At 43.4% G+C, this 20,296-nt stretch overlaps 1 protein-coding gene across 7 annotated transcripts in view; it reads left to right on the top strand.

The window, feature by feature from the left end:
* The window catches only part of MVB12B (multivesicular body subunit 12B), a 245,602-nt gene that overhangs the window by 59,007 nt on the left and 166,299 nt on the right, over positions 1-20,296 (top strand). For all 7 annotated transcript variants that reach the window (XM_068248176.1, XM_068248171.1, XM_068248175.1 and 4 more), the window contains one exon: positions 1,797-1,919. In XM_068248176.1, coding sequence (XP_068104277.1) covers positions 1,809-1,919 — 111 coding nt within the window. In that variant the 5' untranslated portion in view covers positions 1,797-1,808. The remainder of the gene's footprint in view (positions 1-1,796; positions 1,920-20,296) is intronic.

Raw genomic sequence — 20,296 nt, 5'->3', positions numbered from 1 at the left:
TTTTTCTCCTTTTCTTTTTTTAAACAAGTAATTTTTACCCAAGTACAAGCAATGAATGAAAGATCAGTGCACAAATTCAAATCCAGAAATAAGCAGCCTATTAGAAGGTGTTAGTCACTGAAAACCAGTCTATGTCAAAAACATCCAGTTCCATGAAAAGTCTGACATCCACTGATGATCATACAGAACAATAGTATCAGTTATCCCTTATGCTAGGTACACACCATACAATTTTCTGGCAGATTTACCTACCAGATCAATTATTTCCAACATGTCCGATCTGAATTTCAATCGACTTTCCAATCATTTGTAATCGTTTTTTTCAATCCATTTTCGTTCAGTTCTATGAAATTGATAAAAAAAAAAATCTAAAAAAAATTCAGATGGGACATTTTTTAAATCATCGATCTGGCAGGTAAATCTGCCAGAAAATTGTATGGTGTGTACCTAGCAATAACCCCAATCAACTGGTGTAAGTAGTTTCAGGCTCCCAATTTATACTGTATATACCAGCAACACTAAACATGCAATAATAAAGAAGCTCCGAAAGTATCTTTTTAAAACTTTTTTTTATTCCTAATTATTAAAAAATACATCTTGCTGTATGTCCATATTGGCTTTAGTCTGCAGTCGTACTACCACAGCTGTCCGCTGGGCACATTGCTGTCCTCTGCTCTAGCTACGCCCGACCGGTTTTGCCATAAACTAACTTTGTATATTGATCCTCTTTGCTAGTCAGAAAATCTAGTGCGTTAGATCTGTATGTGTACCACAGAGAACGGAGACCTCTATGGGTCTGAGGACGTTTTTATGAATGTTTTTCACTACGCCATTTTTTATTTTTCCTAGTGTTACCGGTAAATTCTAAAGTAGCAAAAAATGTAAAAGCTGTTAGTCCAGAGGCTTCCCGGGTCCTTCTCCAGCCCACTAATCCTGCACAGGGTCTCTCTAAACATATTTGACTCAGTTCATCAAATATGCTTTTTCTGTCTGACAGCGCGGCCGTGAATGAGCACATCCACACTGAGCATGTGTTAGCACGGTTCGCGCATTCCCAGTAGAATGAAGCACTCTGTGAAGGAAAAAAGCTCTGCAGGAGTGGCTTCATTCTACTGAGCATGTGTGGAAAGTACTAGCACATGCCCAGTGCATGTGAGCTGGCTTGTGGCCATGTTCCTAGACAGAAGATAAAGAGGGACTCCGCGCTGGATTGGTGGCATGGAAAGGATTCTGGGAAGCCTTTGGACTTTTCACAAGCTTCTCACTAATGAGGTAAGTATCTAACTTTCGTATTTTGTGATGCTTCAGGATTGCTTTACCTAATGGTGAGCAAAATGACAGTAACATGCAAATATCCACTGACAACGGTAGTATTACATTTAGGCAATCCAGACAACTTCTAGTTTTTGAATAATTAGCCGGCTCATTTAACAGCAGCTGCTGACTTTGGCTTTCTGTCCTTCCCTCCCTGGGTCAGTGGACATTTCTGTTAGGGGGATTTTTTTTGCTTGTGGCAATTATAGTTTTCTTTTGAAGCATTTAGTATAGCTTATTCTGAACCTTCAGCATGCCTTCTGCCTAGGCTACACTATAGCACATAACACTATTAGAAGCCAGTCCTAAAACCTTGGTGGTGGTGGTATGTTTATGTTGTCCTCTTATGAGGCAATGAGCTGTACTTGGGCTGCTAGGAATGTCATTTGTTTATATGCTCTGTGCTGGAATTCCATTATAAGAAGGCTTGAGTGGATTGTGCAACAAGAGCTCTGTTACAAATAATCCTTTTCCCTCTGCAGGATCCTCCAATAATGCCTGAAGTGCGAGACCTCTCCGATGCTCTCACTGATCTGTCTATGGATCCCATCACCGGTGTCGGCGTTGTAGCATCGAGGAATCGGGCGCCCACAGGCTACGATGTGGTACGTAACCCGTGTAGCATCTGTTTCTGCTTTTTACTGCGTTTGTGGCTTTTCTGTATAAACCTGTGTAAATAAATGTGAACAAGAATGCAAACACAACTTGCTGGAGAGCCGTGCTTTCCAGCCTTTCTCATGCCAGGAGCCACTTGGAAACTCTGAAGCAATAAGGAACATCTTAGGGATGCTTGCTGTAAGTTTTGGCATTTCATCAGCACCACTTAGTGATTATTTACCTTTTTTTGTGCTGATAGTCTGGGAGGAGGTTTGGCACCAGTTAGGTTCTCATTGCTGCCCATGTTAAGGTGGCCATACAATTAGCGATTTTCCCCATCTATAACGGCAGATTTGATCTCCCTGATCGCGTTTGCAAGAAATCGATGCCGAAAACAATGCCTAATCGATTTATTTTTGATTGAAATCAGTACAATCGGTTGATTGCACCAGATGAAAGATATTGCCCGGTCGGGAGTGGCGTTTTTATTTTGAGACGACCAACATTCAAAGTGTTATCTGCAGAGCTTACTCTCTCCTGACTGCCGTTGTGTGTCTTCTCAATGCCCCTCACCCAGGGCTCTTTTCCCTGTCTTTTCTCTCCATTGCCTGTGTCCTGTGGCAAATACTAGAGGCCAAACACTAGAGGCCCAGTGTGTGCCTGGTCACGTAATGTACATGCCACTGTGCCTCTACTGTTTGGCCTCTAGTGTTTGTCATGGGACACAGGCGATGGAAAGTTGACACATTGAGAGGAGCCCCCCAGCAGCAATGGAGAGAAGACATGTGGCTGCAGACAGGTGAGCAGGGATGGGCTTTCAAGTAAGCAACTACTTGAATTTGATTTGAAATTAACCACTTAAGTACCAGCGGTCTCTGCCCCCTTAAGGACCAGAGACCGCTGGTGCCAGAAACGGTGGAACACCGCCGAATAACGTCGAATTGCTGCACATAGCCGCCGCAATTGCCATCACCGCCGCACATCGGGAACCTGGGCCACCCACTCTGCCATCTCTATAACGGCAGAGTTCCTGTGAGCTGGTCAGGAGCCGCTTTCATTGGCACGTGACCCTGCCTACCAATGTAAGCCAATGGGAGCGACTTACGTTGATAGACATGGTCAGGAGCCAATGAAATTGGCTCCTGACTTGCTCACAGGGCTTTGCCATTATAGAGACGGCAAAAAAAGAGAGCGGTGGTGGGGAAACATCGACGAGATCAACGGGAGCGAAGAAAGCGGCGAGAACACGCAGCGTTGGTTGATTGAAATCTATGCCCTGCCAGACAGGTAGCCACCAAAACAGAGCGTAGATTTCAATCATTGCGGTCTTAAAGTTGTTAAAATGAGTCTTGAATGCCTCAGGTGTGACCACGGGAGGCGGGGGGGTTACTTACCCAGAAGTCCGTCGGCTTCTATGCGTCTCAATCCACTTGCACGCGACCTATGGAACGTGTTCCATGACTCGCTACCACACTTCTTCCTTCAAGCCGGAAGGAGGAAGTGCAGTACCAAGTCGTGCAACGCGTCCCATGTGCGAGTGGATTGAGACGCATAGAAGCCGACGGACTTCTGGGTGGTCACACCTGAGGCATTCAAGACTCATTTTAATTTTGAATTTGAGTAGTTACTTACTCGAATGTCTATCCCTGCAGGTGAGTGTAAACTCCGCTGCCAACACTCTACACAGCCTGGGGGGAGGGGACACATAATCTGGGAAGACCGAGCAGGCACTGCGCAGCTCCAAAGGTTTTCATGCTGAAATCTATTGAAAATCTGTGTACAGTGTGTGTACAGTGTGTGGAAGGATTCAACCTCCCTTTGATCCGATTTGATCTGAGAGGGCTCACACCGATGGTTGAATCTGGTGGCCACCTATTATCATAGCCCACTTTTATGCTTGAGGGACGTTTGATGTCATTTCCTGCCCTGCTGATGGGTTTCAGAGCGGCAAGGCACAGAAGGCAATAAAGACAGGAGAATTGTGAAGATTTTTGTCTGGTCTTTATTGTTTGCAGGGCTGCGGAGTCATAGTCGAGGATTCAGAGGAAATTTTGCCTACCTGGAGTCGGAGTTGGCAAAAAATGAACCCACTCAGACTCCTACTAAATTTAAATGGGAATAAAAAAAATAAAAAAATGCCAGCTTAAATGTCCCAATTCACAAACCTACATATATCCAGGCACATCGCCTCTAGTTAGGACATTAAATAAATTATTAGGGAAAGGGAGGTGCTGAAGGGGGTGTGGCTAGAAACAGCAAAAATCAATTAACCCTTCGCACTCTCACATGCAAATGTTCAAACAAATGCATTCACAGATTTACTTATCCAGGCACAACTGTTATCCCTACAGCTAAATTAAAAGCCAGGGTTTTAGTTCACAGAAGAATGGTGCACATGGACACATAACGTTAGCTCCCTTGTGCGATTGGTAAGATGCACTGTCTTTCCCAGGAGAGGAAGTTAGGATGTGTGCTCCTAATCCATTGATAGGTTTGATGCAATGAATGTGTTTGCATGTCTGCACTATGCATGTTACAGGGCCAGAGTTAGGACACCTATGTTTACCTGGGTACTTCTACGCAGTATAGGTGACTAAGCATAAGAATGCATTCTTCTATGAACTAAAACCCTGGCTTTTAATTTAGCTGTAGGGATAACAGTTGTGCCTGGATGAGTAAATCTGTGAATGCATTTGTTTGAACATTTGCATGTGAGAGTGCAAAGTGTTAATTGATTTTTGCCAATTCACAAACCGTCATAATTACTTCTCTGCTGTAAGAATTAAGCCCAATGCATGCAGTGCATAATATTACCGCAAGACGAACACGTTAGGTGACCATGAAGCATGCTTTTCATTGACTGTATGCTTTGCTAAATGGGACGTAACGCACAGTTAAGGTATGGCAGCTCCACTGTGTTGTGTCCGCTGTTACAGGGAACACAATGCCCACTGTGGACCTAGCCTAAATCAAATCAAATCAAATATAGCTTTATTGGCATGACCAAGATTCATTACAGGTATTGCCAAAGCAAGGGGGAAAAGGGGACATGGGGGGGGGGGGGGGGGTGGTAGGGGGACAATGGCTAAGCAGTCTGTGGACATTTTTTAGGTTTACAGTTCCGTTATGCTCCTCTCAGTCTGTGGCATGCTGTGACATAGTGTGCAGCGATTGTCACTGAGGATTCCTCTTCTCCCAGTAGGATATATGTTTTTCTCTCGTCTTCTAGTGTGAGAAAGCCTAACTCTTGCTGATAACTCATTTTGCAGGACTAGAAACACTTGTATAAGTGAAGTTTATGAATAGTCAGTAGTTAAAGACTGAATCTGTAATGCTGGGAATACATGGCTCGATTCTGAGCCATATAGATGGTTAGATAGATAATTTGCGACATGTCCGATCATGGTTCGATCGCTTTGTCGCTCGATTTACCATTGATGTTAATTAAAAAAAGAGAAGAAAAACGAGCGGAAGATAAGAAAATCAAGGGGGCAAAATGATCGGGCGCAGAATCGAGTGCCAGAATCGGCCCTTGTATTCCCGGCATAAAACATTTGAAAAACTGCTGTAATTCAGCTGTGATGTTAGTTTAAACTTTCAACATGACTATGGGATTCTAAGGAAATAGGAGGAGTATAGATAAAATTGTCCATCAGTTTATTATCAGTTCAGTTGCGTTGTAAGTGCTCCTTCCCCCTGCCGCTTCCTGGAGCCTTCCACTGTCCTATCTCCACTAGAAGATCAGAACTCTAAAGGTAGCCATATGCTGGTCGATTTGCCATAAGATTCGACCAACAGATAGATCCCTCTCTGATCGAATCTGATCAGAGAGGGATCGTATGGCTGCCTTTACTGCAAACAGATTGTGAATCGATTTTAGCCTGAAACCATTCACAATCTGTGGTGGTGGTGGTGCCGCCGCTTCCCTTCCCCCCCCCCCCCCGCAATACATTACCTGCTCCGCCGGCGCGACTCCCCTGGTCTCTGCTGTCTTCTCTGCTCTGGTCTGGTCTCCAGGTCTGGCATGCTTCACTTCTTCACTGTCTGGGGGAAGTTTAGACAGTATCTGTATGAGGGAAGGCTGTGTTCACGTGTCTGGATAAACCTGCATGGCTGCTATCTGTATGAGGGAAGGCTGTGTGCACATGTCTGGATGAACTGCATGGCTGCTATCTGTATGAGGGAAGGCTGTGTGCATGTGTTTGGATAAACCTGCATGGCTGCTATCTGTATGAGGGAAGGCTGTGTGCACATGTAAGGATAAACCTGCATGGCTGCTTGTCTGTATGAGGGAAGGCTGTGTGCACGTGTATGGATAAACCTGCATGGCTGCTATCTGTATGAGCGGAGGCTGTGTGCACGTGTTTGGATAAACCTGCATGGCTGCTATCTGTATGAGGGAAGGCTGTGTGCTCGTGTTTGGATAAACTGCATGGCTGCTATCTGTATGCGGGAAGGCTGTGTACTCGTGTCTGGATAAACCTGCATGGCTGCTATCTGTATGAGGGGAGGCTGTGTGCACGTGTTTGGATAAACCTGCATGGCTGCTATCTGTATGAGGGAAGGCTGTGTGCACGTGTCTGGATAAACCTGCATGGCTGCTATCTGTATGAGGGAAGGCTGTGTGCACATGTATGGATAAACCTGCATGGCTGCTATCTGTATGAGGGAAGGCTGTGTGCACGTGTTTGGATAAACCTGCATGGCTGCTATCTGTATGCGGGAAGGCTGTGTGCACGTGTCTGGATAAACCTGCATGGCTGCTATCTGTATGATGGAAGGCTGTGTGCACATGTATGGATAAACCTGCATGGCTGCTATCTGTATGAGGGAAGGCTGTGTGCACGTGTATGGATAAACCTGCATGGCTGCTTGTCTGTATGAGGGAAGGCTGTGTTCACATGTCTGGATAAACCTGCATGGCTGATATCAGTATGAGGGAAGGCTGTGTGCACATGTGTTTGGATAAACCTGCATGGCTGCTATCTGTATGCGGGAAGGCTGTGTGCACGTGTCTGGATAAACCTGCATGGCTGCTTGTCTGTATGAGGGGAGGCTGTGTGCACGTGTCTGGATAAACCTGCATCTCTGCTATCTGCATGAGGGAAGGCTGTGTGCACATGTATGGATAAACCTGCATGGCTGCTATCTGTATGCGGGAAGGCTGTGTGCACATGTATGGATAAACCTGCATGGCTGCTATCTGTATGAGGGAAGGCTGTGTGCACGTGTCTGGATAAACCTGCATGGCTGCTATCTGTATGAGGGAAGGCTGTGTGCACATGTATGGATAAACCTGCATGGCTGCTATCTGTATGCGGGAAGGCTGTGTGCACGTGTCTGGATAAACCTGCATGGCTGCTATCTGTATGAGGGAAGGCTGAGTGCACATGTATGGATAAACCTGCATGGCTGCTATCTGTATGCGGGAAGGCTGTGTGCACGTGTCTGGATAAACCTGCATGGCTGCTATCTGTATGAGGGAAGGCTGTGTGCACATGTATGGATAAACCTGCATGGCAGCTTGTCTGTATGAGGGAAGGCTGTGTTCACGTGTCTGGATAAACCTGCATGGCTGCTATCTGTATGAGGGAAGGCTGTGTGCACGTGTCTGGATAAACCTGCATGGCTGCTATCTGTATGCGGGAAGGCTGTGTGCACGTGTCTGGATAAACCTGCATGGCTGCTATCTGTATGCGGGAAGGCTGTGTGCACGTGTCTGGATAAACCTGCATGGCTGCTATCTGTATGCTGGAAGGCTGTGTGCACGTGTCTGGATAAACCTGCATGGCTGCTATCTGTATGAGGGAAGGCTGTGTGCACATGTATGGATAAACCTGCATGGCAGCTTGTCTGTATGAGGGAAGGCTGTGTTCACGTGTCTGGATAAACCTGCATGGCTGCTATCTATATGAGGGAAGGCTGTGTGCACGTGTCTGGATAAACCTGCATGGCTGCTATCTGTATGCGGGAAGGCTGTGTGCACGTGTCTGGATAAACCTGCATGGCTGCTATCTGTATGAGGGAAGGCTGTGTGCACATGTATGGATAAACCTGCATGGCTGCTATCTGTATGCGGGAAGGCTGTGTGCACGTGTCTGGATAAACCTGCATGGCTGCTATCTGTATGAGGGAAGGCTGTGTGCACATGTATGGATAAATGTGCATGGCAGCTTGTCTGTATGAGGGAAGGCTGTGTTCACGTGTCTGGATAAACCTGCATGGCTGCTATCTGTATGAGGGAAGGCTGTGTGCACGTGTATGGATAAACCTGCATGGCTGCTTGTCTGTATGAGGGAAGGCTGTGTTCACATGTCTGGATAAACCTGCATGGCTGCTATCTGTATGCGGGAAGGCTGTGTGCACGTGTCTGGATAAACCTGCATGGCTGCTATCTGTATGAGGGAAGGCTGTGTGCACATGTATGGATAAACCTGCATGGCTGCTATCTGTATGCGGGAAGGCTGTGTGCACGTGTCTGGATAAACCTGCATGGCTGCTATCTGTATGAGGGAAGGCTGTGTGCACATGTATGGATAAACCTGCATGGCAGCTTGTCTGTATGAGGGAAGGCTGTGTTCACGTGTCTGGATAAACCTGCATGGCTGCTATCTGTATGCGGGAAGGCTGTGTGCACGTGTCTGGATAAACCTGCATGGCTGCTTGTCTGTATGAGGGGAGGCTGTGTGCACGTGTCTGGATAAACCTGCATCTCTGCTATCTGCATGAGGGAAGGCTGTGTGCACATGTATGGATAAACCTGCATGGCTGCTATCTGTATGAGGGAAGGCTGTGTGCACACGTCTGGATAAACTGCATGGCTGCTATCTGTATGAGGGGAGGCTGTGTGCACGTGTCTGGATAAACCTGCATGGCTGCTATCTGTATGAGGGAAGGCTGTGTGCACATGTATGGATAAACCTGCATGGCTGCTATCTGTATGCGGGAAGGCTGTGTGCACGTGTCTGGATAAACCTGCATGGCTGCTATCTGTATGCGGGAAGGCTGTCTGCACGTGTCTGGATAAACCTGCATGGCTGCTATCTGTATGAGAGAAGGCTGTGTGCACATGTATGGATAAACCTGCATGGCAGCTTGTCTGTATGAGGGAAGGCTGTGTTCACGTGTCTGGATAAACCTGCATGGCTGCTATCTGTATGAGGGAAGGCTGTGTGCACGTGTATGGATAAACTTGCATGGCTGCTTGTCTGTATGAGGGGAGGCTGTGTGCACGTGTCTGGATAAACCTGCATGGCTGGTATCTGTATGAGGGAAGGCTGTGTTCACGTGTCTGAATAAACCTGCATGGCTGCTTGTCTGTATGAGGGAAGGCTGTGTGCGCGTCTGGATAAACCTGCATGGTTGCTATCTTTCGGTTTGTGAGTGTTGTGCTGAAATGTATACAAGTTTATATGTAGTGCAGATTGTTTATATGCTTCTGAATACTAAAATGTGCATAGGACAACTCGTATCTAGGTTTAATGCTTGGCTATACAGGCAGTCCCCGATTCACGAAAGCCCGACTTACGAGCCACCTGCCGATACGAACGGCATGGATTCTGTTTCCATGGGAACAAGCCAAAACATTTTTTTTTTTCAAATTGGACTTGTAGTTTTTGAGAAAATCGATTTAAAAAAAAAAAAAAACAAAGAAAAATTGGCTTTTAAACTTGTATAAACAGGTACAAAGGGCAGGGGTGACACAGAGGGGGACACTGGAGCCACAGGGGGGAACAGAGGACAGAGATGGCACAATGTTCCGACTTAAGTACAGATTCAGGTTAAGAACGAACCTACAGTCCCTATCTTGCTCTTTAACCGAGGACTACCTGTATAGCTTATTTGTATGTATAAAGCCATGTTGTATGTACATTTGCATAGAACAAGACTGCATACTATTATATTAAAAATCAAAGTATATGCCAGTTAGTATAACCTATTACATATTTTCAATTTTAGTGAAAGAGACATCCTATTAAGAATGGCAAAAAGACTGTTGACAACAACAAACACAATAAAGTCCACTGTTTATGAGCACTTTGCATTATCAAGTGATGGGAAGTATTACGTGTGCCAATGTATTAAAAAAGATGATGGTGAAAAACAATGTGATGCAAAAATTAGCAGTTTCAGTGGGCCTGATGAAAATGCACCCACAAGAACTTCAAATTTGAAAATACATTTACAGCGTTTTCATCCCAAAGTGTTAGAAGCTGTGAATGAGAAAGATGGCAATGATAACATTGCATCCACTTCTGTGGCAAAAAATGTTCAGAAATCTACTGGAGCGCAGACACAATTAGAAAAATGCTTTATATCTGACAGTTACCATTACGATGACACCAGAAAAATTCAAAACCCACATTCTTGAAATGGTAGTAAAGAATAGTCTACCACTTTCCTTCTTTTCGCAGCCAGCCTTTTTAGGCCTAAATGGAGAAATGGCTGAAAAACTTGTTGTTTCTCTGGAAAGAGAAAGTGTAAGGACACTTATAATTGAGGAGGCCAAATGTAAAAACTAAGAACTGCGGAAAGGTCTGAAAGGACATTTCGTCTTCATTAAAATGTACGCATGCACACGTCACAGAGTCAGTTATTTTGCTATCAATGTTAAATTTGTGGATGAAAATAACAAAACAATAACACGGACCTTGGGATTAAAAGACACCCGGGCACATCACTCCAGTGACTATCTTCAGAAGTTAGTGGAGGGTGTTCTAGAAGAATTGGAAATTAAAAAGGAACAGATTATTTGTATTGTGATAGATAACGCTTCTAATATGTTGAGCACAATTGAGAAGATGAACAAAGACGAAGAAAGAGACAACGAGATATTCGAGTTAGAGGAAGACTGCTTCGAAAGTATTGGAGAAACTGAAGAGAATGATGACATTGTGGATAACGTTGTTGAAGAAGCATTGATGCTTGCTACTATTCACCATATTAGATGTGCTGTTCATACTCTGCAGCTTGCTATAAGGGATGGACTAAAATATCGCCATGCGGCTACTTTGATTGGGAAATTAAGGCAAGCAGCTGTTGCGAGGTTCCCTAAAACGGATGCAATTTTGAAGAGGCGTGCTGGAAAAGGAGCCATTTTGGATCAAGCAACACGCTGGGGAAGCACTTATTTGATGGTGAAGCATTTGCTTGAACTTAGACTTCCTAGAAGAACTGGATAATGAGAATGTTGCTTTAACAGAAAGCCAGTGGACACAAATAAAAGCTGGAAAACCTTCTTTCGTACCCCTTTACTGTCACCAAGAGGTTGCAATGCGACGATCTAACCCCTGGTAAATTCTTCTTGGAATGGAGGAGCCTGATGTATCGTCTGTGCAAAAGTTGAGGGTTGATAGCAGATGGCATTGCATCTTCAATGAAGAAAAGAGAGTCTTTTACTGGAAAATGAAATCTTGTTAGCAGCTATTTTTGTCTACCCAATGAGCCAAATTTTGTTGAACAGTGACCAGGCTGCTACAGCAAAAAAGGCACTCTACAATTTAGCAGTTCGCATGAAGGGATTTCTACCTGAAATACCTGGTCCACTGGTAACTCGGGATCAGCCTCTTCAAATGAAGAGTTAAACTTTGATTCCTTCTTGGACAAGATGGAAGTTTCAAAAAGAAAGCGACGTCGCATAAGTATTGAAGAACCAGTAAATGCCCAAATGAAGAAATTTCAGCAGGAGTTTTTTTAAAGAAGTAAAAGAAGTGGAAAAATATGATTGCTCCTCAAAACTGAGTGTTGAAGAAGCCATCCTTGTTTATCCAGATATCATTAGTGATGTGGCAAGAATTGTGACAGCCATGCCATCCACCCAAGTCAGTGTTGAAAGATTATTTTCAGCCCTGAAAATTATCAAGTCAGATTTAAGAGCTTCTATGAAAGAGGATTTGGCAGAAGCAATTCTATTTACTAGAACTCTACACTGATTAATATTTTGATTGCATTTAAAGCGGATCCGAGATGAAAAACTATAAACTATAACAAGTAATTTGTCTATATATCTTATCTAAAGTTTAGATAGTTTACACAACATATCTAGCTGCAAACCGCTTCAAAAGTTTATGATTATTTATTCCTGTGATACAATGAGGTCATCCATGTTCTGTTTGTCACATTGTCACAGGCTGAGGGCTGGAGATGCTATCAGCTTGCCTGTGTGCAAATTCAGTCCCCTCTCCTTCTCCCTCCTCCCCTGGCCTCTGCAATCAATGACTTGTATCCTCCTCCTCCTGCTCAAACTGTGCTCCCATAAGCCCTTGCTACAGTGCCAAGGCACAAAAGGAGCTGTGGGCGAGGCGTGTTTAGTTTATAGGGAATTAGAGTATTAAAACAAAACAAAAAAGTATTTGGCTTGAGAAATGCCCTATAAACTATATGAAAGGAACACAATTATGCAATGAGTAAAAGTTCATCTCGGATCCACTTTAAAGGGAACCTGAGGTGAGAGGAATATGAAGGCTGTTATATTTTTTCCTTTTAAACAGTACTAGTTGCCTGGCTGTCCTCCTGATCCTGTGTCTTTAATACTTTTAGCCATTGACCCTGAACAAGCATGCAGCAGACCAGGTACGCTTAATTTGGATTAGCCATATGTTTGTTCCAGGGTTATGACTAACAGTACTTTTGCCAGAAAATCAACAGGGCTGCCAGGCAACTGGCATTGTTTAGAAGGACTGAAATATGGCAGCCTCCATATCCCTCTCGACTCGGGTTCCCTTTAACTAGAACTATATTCCAAATTTAATGTAAACCATTTCTAGTTTTTTCAGACTTTGTTTTTGGTTCATATAGTTAAGCTTTGTTTTCAAAGTTAAAACTACCAAAGAATGTGGATTGTATTTTTGAACTGGTAAAGTTCCTGTTCCTGATGTGTATGCCTGATATTACTATCCAGCCACTAGTTTAATAATAAATAAGCAAAACCTTGTTGTTTTCATTGTTTGTCTTTTGCTTTAATTCAGCAATACAGTTGAGTGTTGGCTTCCTAGCCAGTAGTTCTGTGGTTAAATGACATGTATGGCTCCTTCCTTTCCTTCAATGAATGTATAAAATACAGTAGCTATTAAATACAGAGGAGTCGGAGAATTTATCTACCGACTCCACAGCCCTGACTGTTTGTATCCCTGAGTGAGATTGCTTCACTTTTACTCCCAGTGCCAGCATTAGTCATGTGATCAGCCGAAGGATTGTATTAGAATGGAGATTATTCCTGTGACTTTATTGAAGTTAAAAAGCTAAATGCAGGGAAAGGCTGCAGCTATTGGGTCCATCACTTTGCTTGAGGCAAATGGGATCCCAATTTTTAAAGGACTTCTAGGCAAGGCTAGTTGTAGGTAAAATGGGACCCTGGGCAAAAGTGACCGTGTGGCCCTTTATATTTTAATACTCAACTGACAGTAAACTTACAACCTCTACAGCCTCAGAATGTGGGGCCCCTAAGGAGCTTTGGGCCAGCCCAGATGACACTGTGGAAACCTCTGCCCTTGCTTCTGGAGATGGAAGCCAAAGCTTGCCTGTTTATATCTTGCATCACCTTGCATACCTTTTCATATCGTGCATCAACCCCCCCACCCCCATTCTCTTTACTACTATAAAAAAAGGAAGGTCCCCCTAATTGCAGCGCGTGACCGCACAAGCAGGGCGAAAGCAAGTGCTTGTCCACGAAGGTTTTCTTTCACTGTGCTGGTTCAGTTCGAAACTCCTACCTTTGTAGTTTAGAACCGCTGTGCACCACTCAGCGGAGCTTGCATGAGGCAGCGGAGATAGCAGGCACGGGGAGCAAAGGGGACCCCGAGGACAGTGAGTATTGCTGGGACACTAAGTAAGAGGTAATCGAGCCAACCATGGCTTCAATCAATAGTTTTTTTCCCTGATTCATGGGCAGTTTAATTTTTGGTGTGGTTGATGCTGTTTCATGGATAGGAAGTGAAGGGACAGCTCACCAATTCTGACACAAACAGCAATCACAGCCTGGTAGACCTTATATCCTTTCTCTACTGTAAGCAAAACTAAGACAAGTGTCTTGACAAGGAGGGAGGTGAGAGTTGGTAGGACCAGGACTTTAAAGAGAACCCGAGGTGGGTTTGAAGAATATTATCTGCATACAGAGGCTGGATCTGCCTATACAGCCCAGCCTCTGTTGCTATCCCAAACCCCCCTAAGGTCCCCCTGCACTCTGCAATCCCTCATAAATCACAGCCACGCTGCTGACAAACAGCTTGTCAGAGCTGGCTGTGTTTATCTCTATAGTGTCAATCTGCTGCTCTCCCCGCCTCCTGCAGAACTCCAGTCCCTGCCTGCATCCCTTCCCTCCCTGCTGATTGGAGGGAAGGGACAGGGGCAGGGACCGGAGCTATGCAGGAGGCGGGGGAGCAGCTGAGACTGACACTACAGATGTAAATACAGCCTCACAGCATGACTGTGATTTATGAGGCATTTCAGAGTGCAGGGGGACCTTAGTGGGGTTTGGGATAGCAACAGAGGCTGGGCTGTATAGGCAGATCCAGCCTCTGTATGCAGATAACATTCTTTAAACACACCTCGGGTTCTCTTTAATAATCACCATGGAGAGCACATTGGAGTAATATAGATGCAGCTGTGGGGTTGATCCAGATTCTTGGAGCTTGGAAACCGTCACTGGAATGCTGTATTGTCTGGCACCGATCCCCAAACAACATGTGGTTTGTTTTATGATTGATTTTATGAATATCCCTATTTAAATAGCTACTCTAGTAACCCTTATAATTAGCATTAATGCAGCTCTTTCAACCCATTTTTAGCAAGTCTTTTTTGGCACCTCCCATCAAGACTTTCTTCACTCTTACTATGCTGGAAGTATGTTACTACGCAAACCATGACTGTACATTCATAATTTATAAACCACACCACATTTACAAAGCACAACGCTTTCTTATTTTGTTAATGTTTCACAAGCAGTGGAGGTGGTGATCACTCTAGCAGGAGATGGGGGACCGTTTTTAGACATAGGCAAGGTGCCTAGTGGATGACTGGCAAAAGAGGCACCGCCAAGCTTGACAGGCAGCCTATTGGGCCAAAGTGCGGCAGTGCTGATAAGCATATCAGAGGAGTCCTAAATAGCATAAACATTATATGGCAGTTACTATCAGTGTGCTAATTAAACTGTAATTGTTTTAGATTTCTTCTGTATTGATTTTTTCAACTCTTAATAATTATAGGAAAGTTTCATTAAACGGGATCAGTGAGTTTGGGCCATTGAGACGTATCTGTCCTGATAATCATTTGTGTATCCTTTATAGACTTACGTATTTTGAAAAACGTCATTAATCAATCAATTTGTTATTGGTGCCTACGGAACGAAATAACGTAGGCTACGATTATTATTTACAAGATGGAGGGAGGCAAAAGTGGCTTTGCCTAGGATGAAATGAACACAGACAACCCTGTTGAGACTTCATTTTTTTTTTATCAAGCATCTTTATTATGCAAAGCCATCAGACATAGATAGGAAAGGTAAAATGATTAAAGCACAACAATTTTACAGTACGCAGAAAAATAAAAAATACACACTACAGGAAGTAATTGTCAGACTAAATTACAGTTCCCCAACCCTGTCCTCAAGGCCCACCAACACTGCATGTTTTGTATAAATCCTCAGAGGTAGTTGGCTCTGATGCCTCACTAATTACTCCACCTGTGCATGTTTGTGGTTTTCTGCAAAACATGTACTGCTGGTGGGCCTTGACAGGGTTGGGGAACTCTGCACTAAAAGACAGACATTTTGAATCAGGATGATACAATTTATTGGCCAACTTAGAAGAGAAGGTGGCCACACACCATACAATTTTTTTAAATCTCTGTTCAGTTCAAGAATTGTTATCAATTTTTCTGACTGATTGTAACATTTCCAAAATATGACCAATGTACCACACTCGTGTGTTCAATTTTTCCCCAATTATGATAACAATGATTGGAGACTCTGAGAAAATTGCTACGGTGTATATATCAATAAATTGACAATCTAACACACACACACCATACAATCTTTAGAAAAATTGAAGAAAATTTTCCAGCAATCCGGATCGATAAAAAATCAAAAAAATGGGAAATCCAATCGAATTTTTCAGTCGAATGCAAAAAAAAGCTTTTGATTTTTTGTTAGGAGATCCGATCCTATTTATTGAATTGCCGTAAAATCATTTTATTGTATTGTGTGCGGCCACCTTAGGGTATAGAATATTAGTAGGAAAGAAAAGAGTCTCATTGTTTCCTGTACAGGAAGAGTTAGCGCCTGTACACACTGGCTGCGCTGTTTTTTAAAATTGCATGCATTTTTAAAGGGGCACTATTGCTAAATTCTTCTTTTTTTTAGACCCTTTAGTATACATATGTGTTTTTGGAGGATTGATTTTTCACATTATGCAGTCTTTTACCAATGTATTTGTTTACTGGCAATAAACATATAGAGGCATGCAGTCACGTCAGTAGTTTTACCTTATCCGACGCCAATGCAGCCTAAACCATTCTGCAATAGGGAGGCATCTTTTACTGGTTATATTCAGGTTACCATGGAAACGGACAACAATAGGTGTCCGTTTCATTGCCAGCTCAGGAAAAGGGGGTCCTTGGGCAGCGTATCTATTCCACACGCAGCCGCTCACATCAACATCCTACGCTGCACGGAGGAGAGGCAGCATCCTTCACTTTACGGCGGCTGCTGTGAGCTCCGTTACTGCTCGTTAGTGCAGTTACAAGGTGGGAAATAATAAATGAGATGGCCAGAGGGGTGGAATATAACAACACACTAACCAGTAAAAGATGCCTCCCTATTGCAGAATGGTTTAGGCTGCATTGGCGTCGGATAAGGTGACTGACGTGACTGCATGCCTCTATTTGTTTATTGCCAGTAAAAAAAATACATTGGTAAAAGACTGCATAAGGTGAAAAATCAATTCTCCAAAAAAACACATGTATACTAAAGGGTCTAAAAAAGAAGAATTAAGCAATAGTGCCCCTTTAAATCGCAAGGTGTTTTGGAAAATCGTGATGATCTGTACACCCTTCCCTGTTTTATATTTTAAAAAACGGAGTGTAGTTTGTAAACTGCAAATATGACAGAATAATGCAGTGTTATGAAAAAAAAGACTATAAGAAAATAAAAATATGAGACTCATATCTTTGCTACTAATGTCCATACTAAGTATACAGTTAATTGTATCATAGGTTTTTTTTTTTTTTTTTTCTTTTTCCCCTTCGCTTCAGTGTCACTTCAACACTTTCTGGAAACGTTTTACTTTTTATAATTTTTATTTCCCTCTACCTTTGGCCATACATGCTGTTCCTTGAATGTGAGATCTGAATGTGTTGTGAATTTGAACGTTTGTAAACCATGCTGGGAAAGATCTTGCTTATGGACTTGCACTGTAGTAAATTAAAAAGATTTTCTGTTGAACCAGCCTGGCACCGGCGGCTTGTCATATTGCTCTTTTATATAGACATGTCTGTACAGCTGTGCTATTTTTATTACTCCTCCTGGAGTCCTTTCCCAGACTGGAAGGGTAAATGACACATACAGACTCGCATACATACATACGTAGATGGATATATATATATAGTCATGCTTCCAGCCAGCTAATGTAACGTGAATAGCAATGACATAAAGAACTATTAACTTTCAAACTAAAACAACTGAACAAAGATTTAGATTTATAGTAGGATTTAAGTAAGAGTTTGATATAAGTAAGTTCAGATACTTCGGCATAGTAGCTAGATCAGGAGAATCTGTCTGCAGTATTGGATTACAGAAAAGGATGTACATTGTGTACAGTAAATACCAGACTCTGCAATTGAAAATTACCATTTATACTCGAATACAAGTCAACCTTGTGTATAAGTCGACTCCAATATTCAACCCTCTTAAGCTGGAATGTTTTATTGACTCAAGTATAAGTCTACACAACAAAGTTAATAGCTGCACTTGGGGACCAGGAGGGGTTAATGACTGCACTGCATACAGTATTGCAGTCATTAACCCCTCCTGTCCCTTAAGTGCAGCCAATACCTCCTGCAGGTCCCCAAGTGCTGTAATTTTTCACTCCCTTTTATGCAGCCCATTATTTCCCCCCTGCCGCTTTCCTTGTTAATTGTTGTGGCCAGGAATTTCAGACCTGTGTTTTCTTGGCATTTCCTGTCCTCAAAGTATCACTTACCACTGGGTACATTGCTGTCACTATTAGTACACACATTACTCAGTGTTGCCTGTGACTCAACTGTAAGTCGACCCCTATACTTTTATGAAGTGAATCAAACGTAAATTTCTATACTTATACTTTAGTATAGTACTGTGTTCAGCTTATTGCTTCCTACACTGTAAGTAAGAGGAGGGGAAAGTGTATCTGTAGGGAAGAAAACTGTCCAAAGCCTCTAGTAGCCCCTCCCCTTGCAGAAAAATGTCACGGCATTCTCTCTTACAGATAGACCAAATCCCATGGTGCTTTGTTCCAAAGGGGCGGGGCTACTTGCTGGAAATCATTGGGCATGAAGCTTCTGGAAATTACAGTACAACTAGAGGACTGGTAGAATGTGAAATATTCACTGGATTTCCATGAAAAAAATAAAATCTGTAAAATTAAAATCTGATCGGTTGCTTATGGTTACTGTACTTTGTACTTGTAATACCATAACATTATAAAGCACTTTTCTCCCATAGGACTCAAAGTGCATATATTTGTCTCAGATCAATACATAGTTGCAATGTGGAGTGTGTTACAGAGGAAATATTTAATGGAACACTATCAATACCCAAGTGTTCTAAAATGATATTATACAAATGGGGCTTGATTCACTATGCGGTACTAACCTACTTAGCACGTCTAAAGTCTTTAGGCGCGCTAACCAGGGTGCTAAGTAGGTCAGCACCGGTTTTCTGAATCAGATCGCGCGCTAAGTACCGTGTGCACAGTTTTGCGCGCGCTAAGTCCCATAGGCTTTAATGGGCACTTTGCGCGGAGCGCCCTGCGCTCTGTGCAGTGCGCGCACAACTTTGCGCGCGATGCGCGAAAACCTCTTAGACATGCTAAGGGGCTTTTCACAGGCGTGCTAACAGCACCGATTTGTGAATCAAGCCCTTAATGTCTTAAGTAGCTGTGTAAACATTTTCCTGCTTTTCATGTTAATGAGACTCTGTAACAAAAAAAAACCCCTGGGGGGTACTCACCTCGGGAAGGAGAAGCCTCAGGGTCCCAATGAGGCTTCCCCCTCCCCTGTAGCTGCAGGCAGGCCAGCACTGGCTCCCCCGAAGAGTCCCGGAATCCTCCCTCGACAAGCCTGACAAGGCTTGATTTATTTACCTTCCCTGGCTCCAGCAGGGGTGCTGTTGCGGCTCTCAGCAGGAAGATGGGCGGAAATAGCCAATCTCTGTCGGGTCCGCTCTACTATGCAGGCGCAGGAGACTTGCGCCTGCGCAGTAGAGCGGACCAACAACGATTGGCTGTTTCCGCCTATCTCCGAGCGGAGAGCCAATACTGCGCCTGTGCTGGAGCCAGGAAGGTAAATATTTACATCCCTGCTGTTCGGTGGGGCACAGCGAGACCGCCGTGGGGCACAGGAGGATGGGGGAAGCCTCGATAGGATCCGTAGGCTTCTCCCACCAGAGGTGAGTACCCCCCAGGGGAACTTTTTTTTTTTTACAGGTTTTCTTTAAATATCAGAGGCAAAGCTTTAATTCATTGTGTGTAGGATTTAGCTTTGTTGGAGCAAATCATTTGCAAAAGGGGCATCTGCTTAAATGCACAGCCAATGTTGTTGTTTTTTTGCATATCAGACTAAAGCGTATTTTTCTATGAAAGAAAAAGAAGTATGAAAAGCTGTGGTGTCAGGTTTCACACACAATTACAAATGTTTATAACAAGTTACATTTCCTCTGTCTCTGCAGACAGTTCAGTCAGAAACACAGGCAGCCAGGGCTGTGGAGTCGGAGTCGTGGAGTCGGAGTCGTGGAGTCGGGCAATTTTGGGTGCCTGGAGTCGGAGTCGGGAAAAAATGCACCGACTCCGACTCCTAATGAATTTGTAACTGTAATTAAAATAGAAAATATGATAAAATGTTCTATTTCTCAGATAATAGTCATTAAAAATAATGTATATATACAGTATATATATACAGTAATAGCTGTGCTTAGTCCACAAAAATGAAATAAACCAATCAAAATTAGTTACTTGTGCTGCTTCAAGTATTTTTAAGGTCAGATATACATATCTGATTGTGACTGTATATATGATGTGTACACAGGAATCTCTTATATATACTAAATAACATCTATGCTGTAAGAATAAAGCCTGATGTGTAGCTGTGTCACTAATAGAGATGGTCAACGAGATGGAAATAATTCTGCATTGATGCT

The sequence above is a fragment of the Hyperolius riggenbachi genome, chromosome 8 (assembly GCF_040937935.1).
Source record: "Hyperolius riggenbachi isolate aHypRig1 chromosome 8, aHypRig1.pri, whole genome shotgun sequence".
NCBI classification, from domain to species: domain Eukaryota; kingdom Metazoa; phylum Chordata; class Amphibia; order Anura; family Hyperoliidae; genus Hyperolius; species Hyperolius riggenbachi.
Note: the sequence above shows the minus strand (reverse complement) of the source record. Positions and strands in the feature narration are given on the sequence as shown.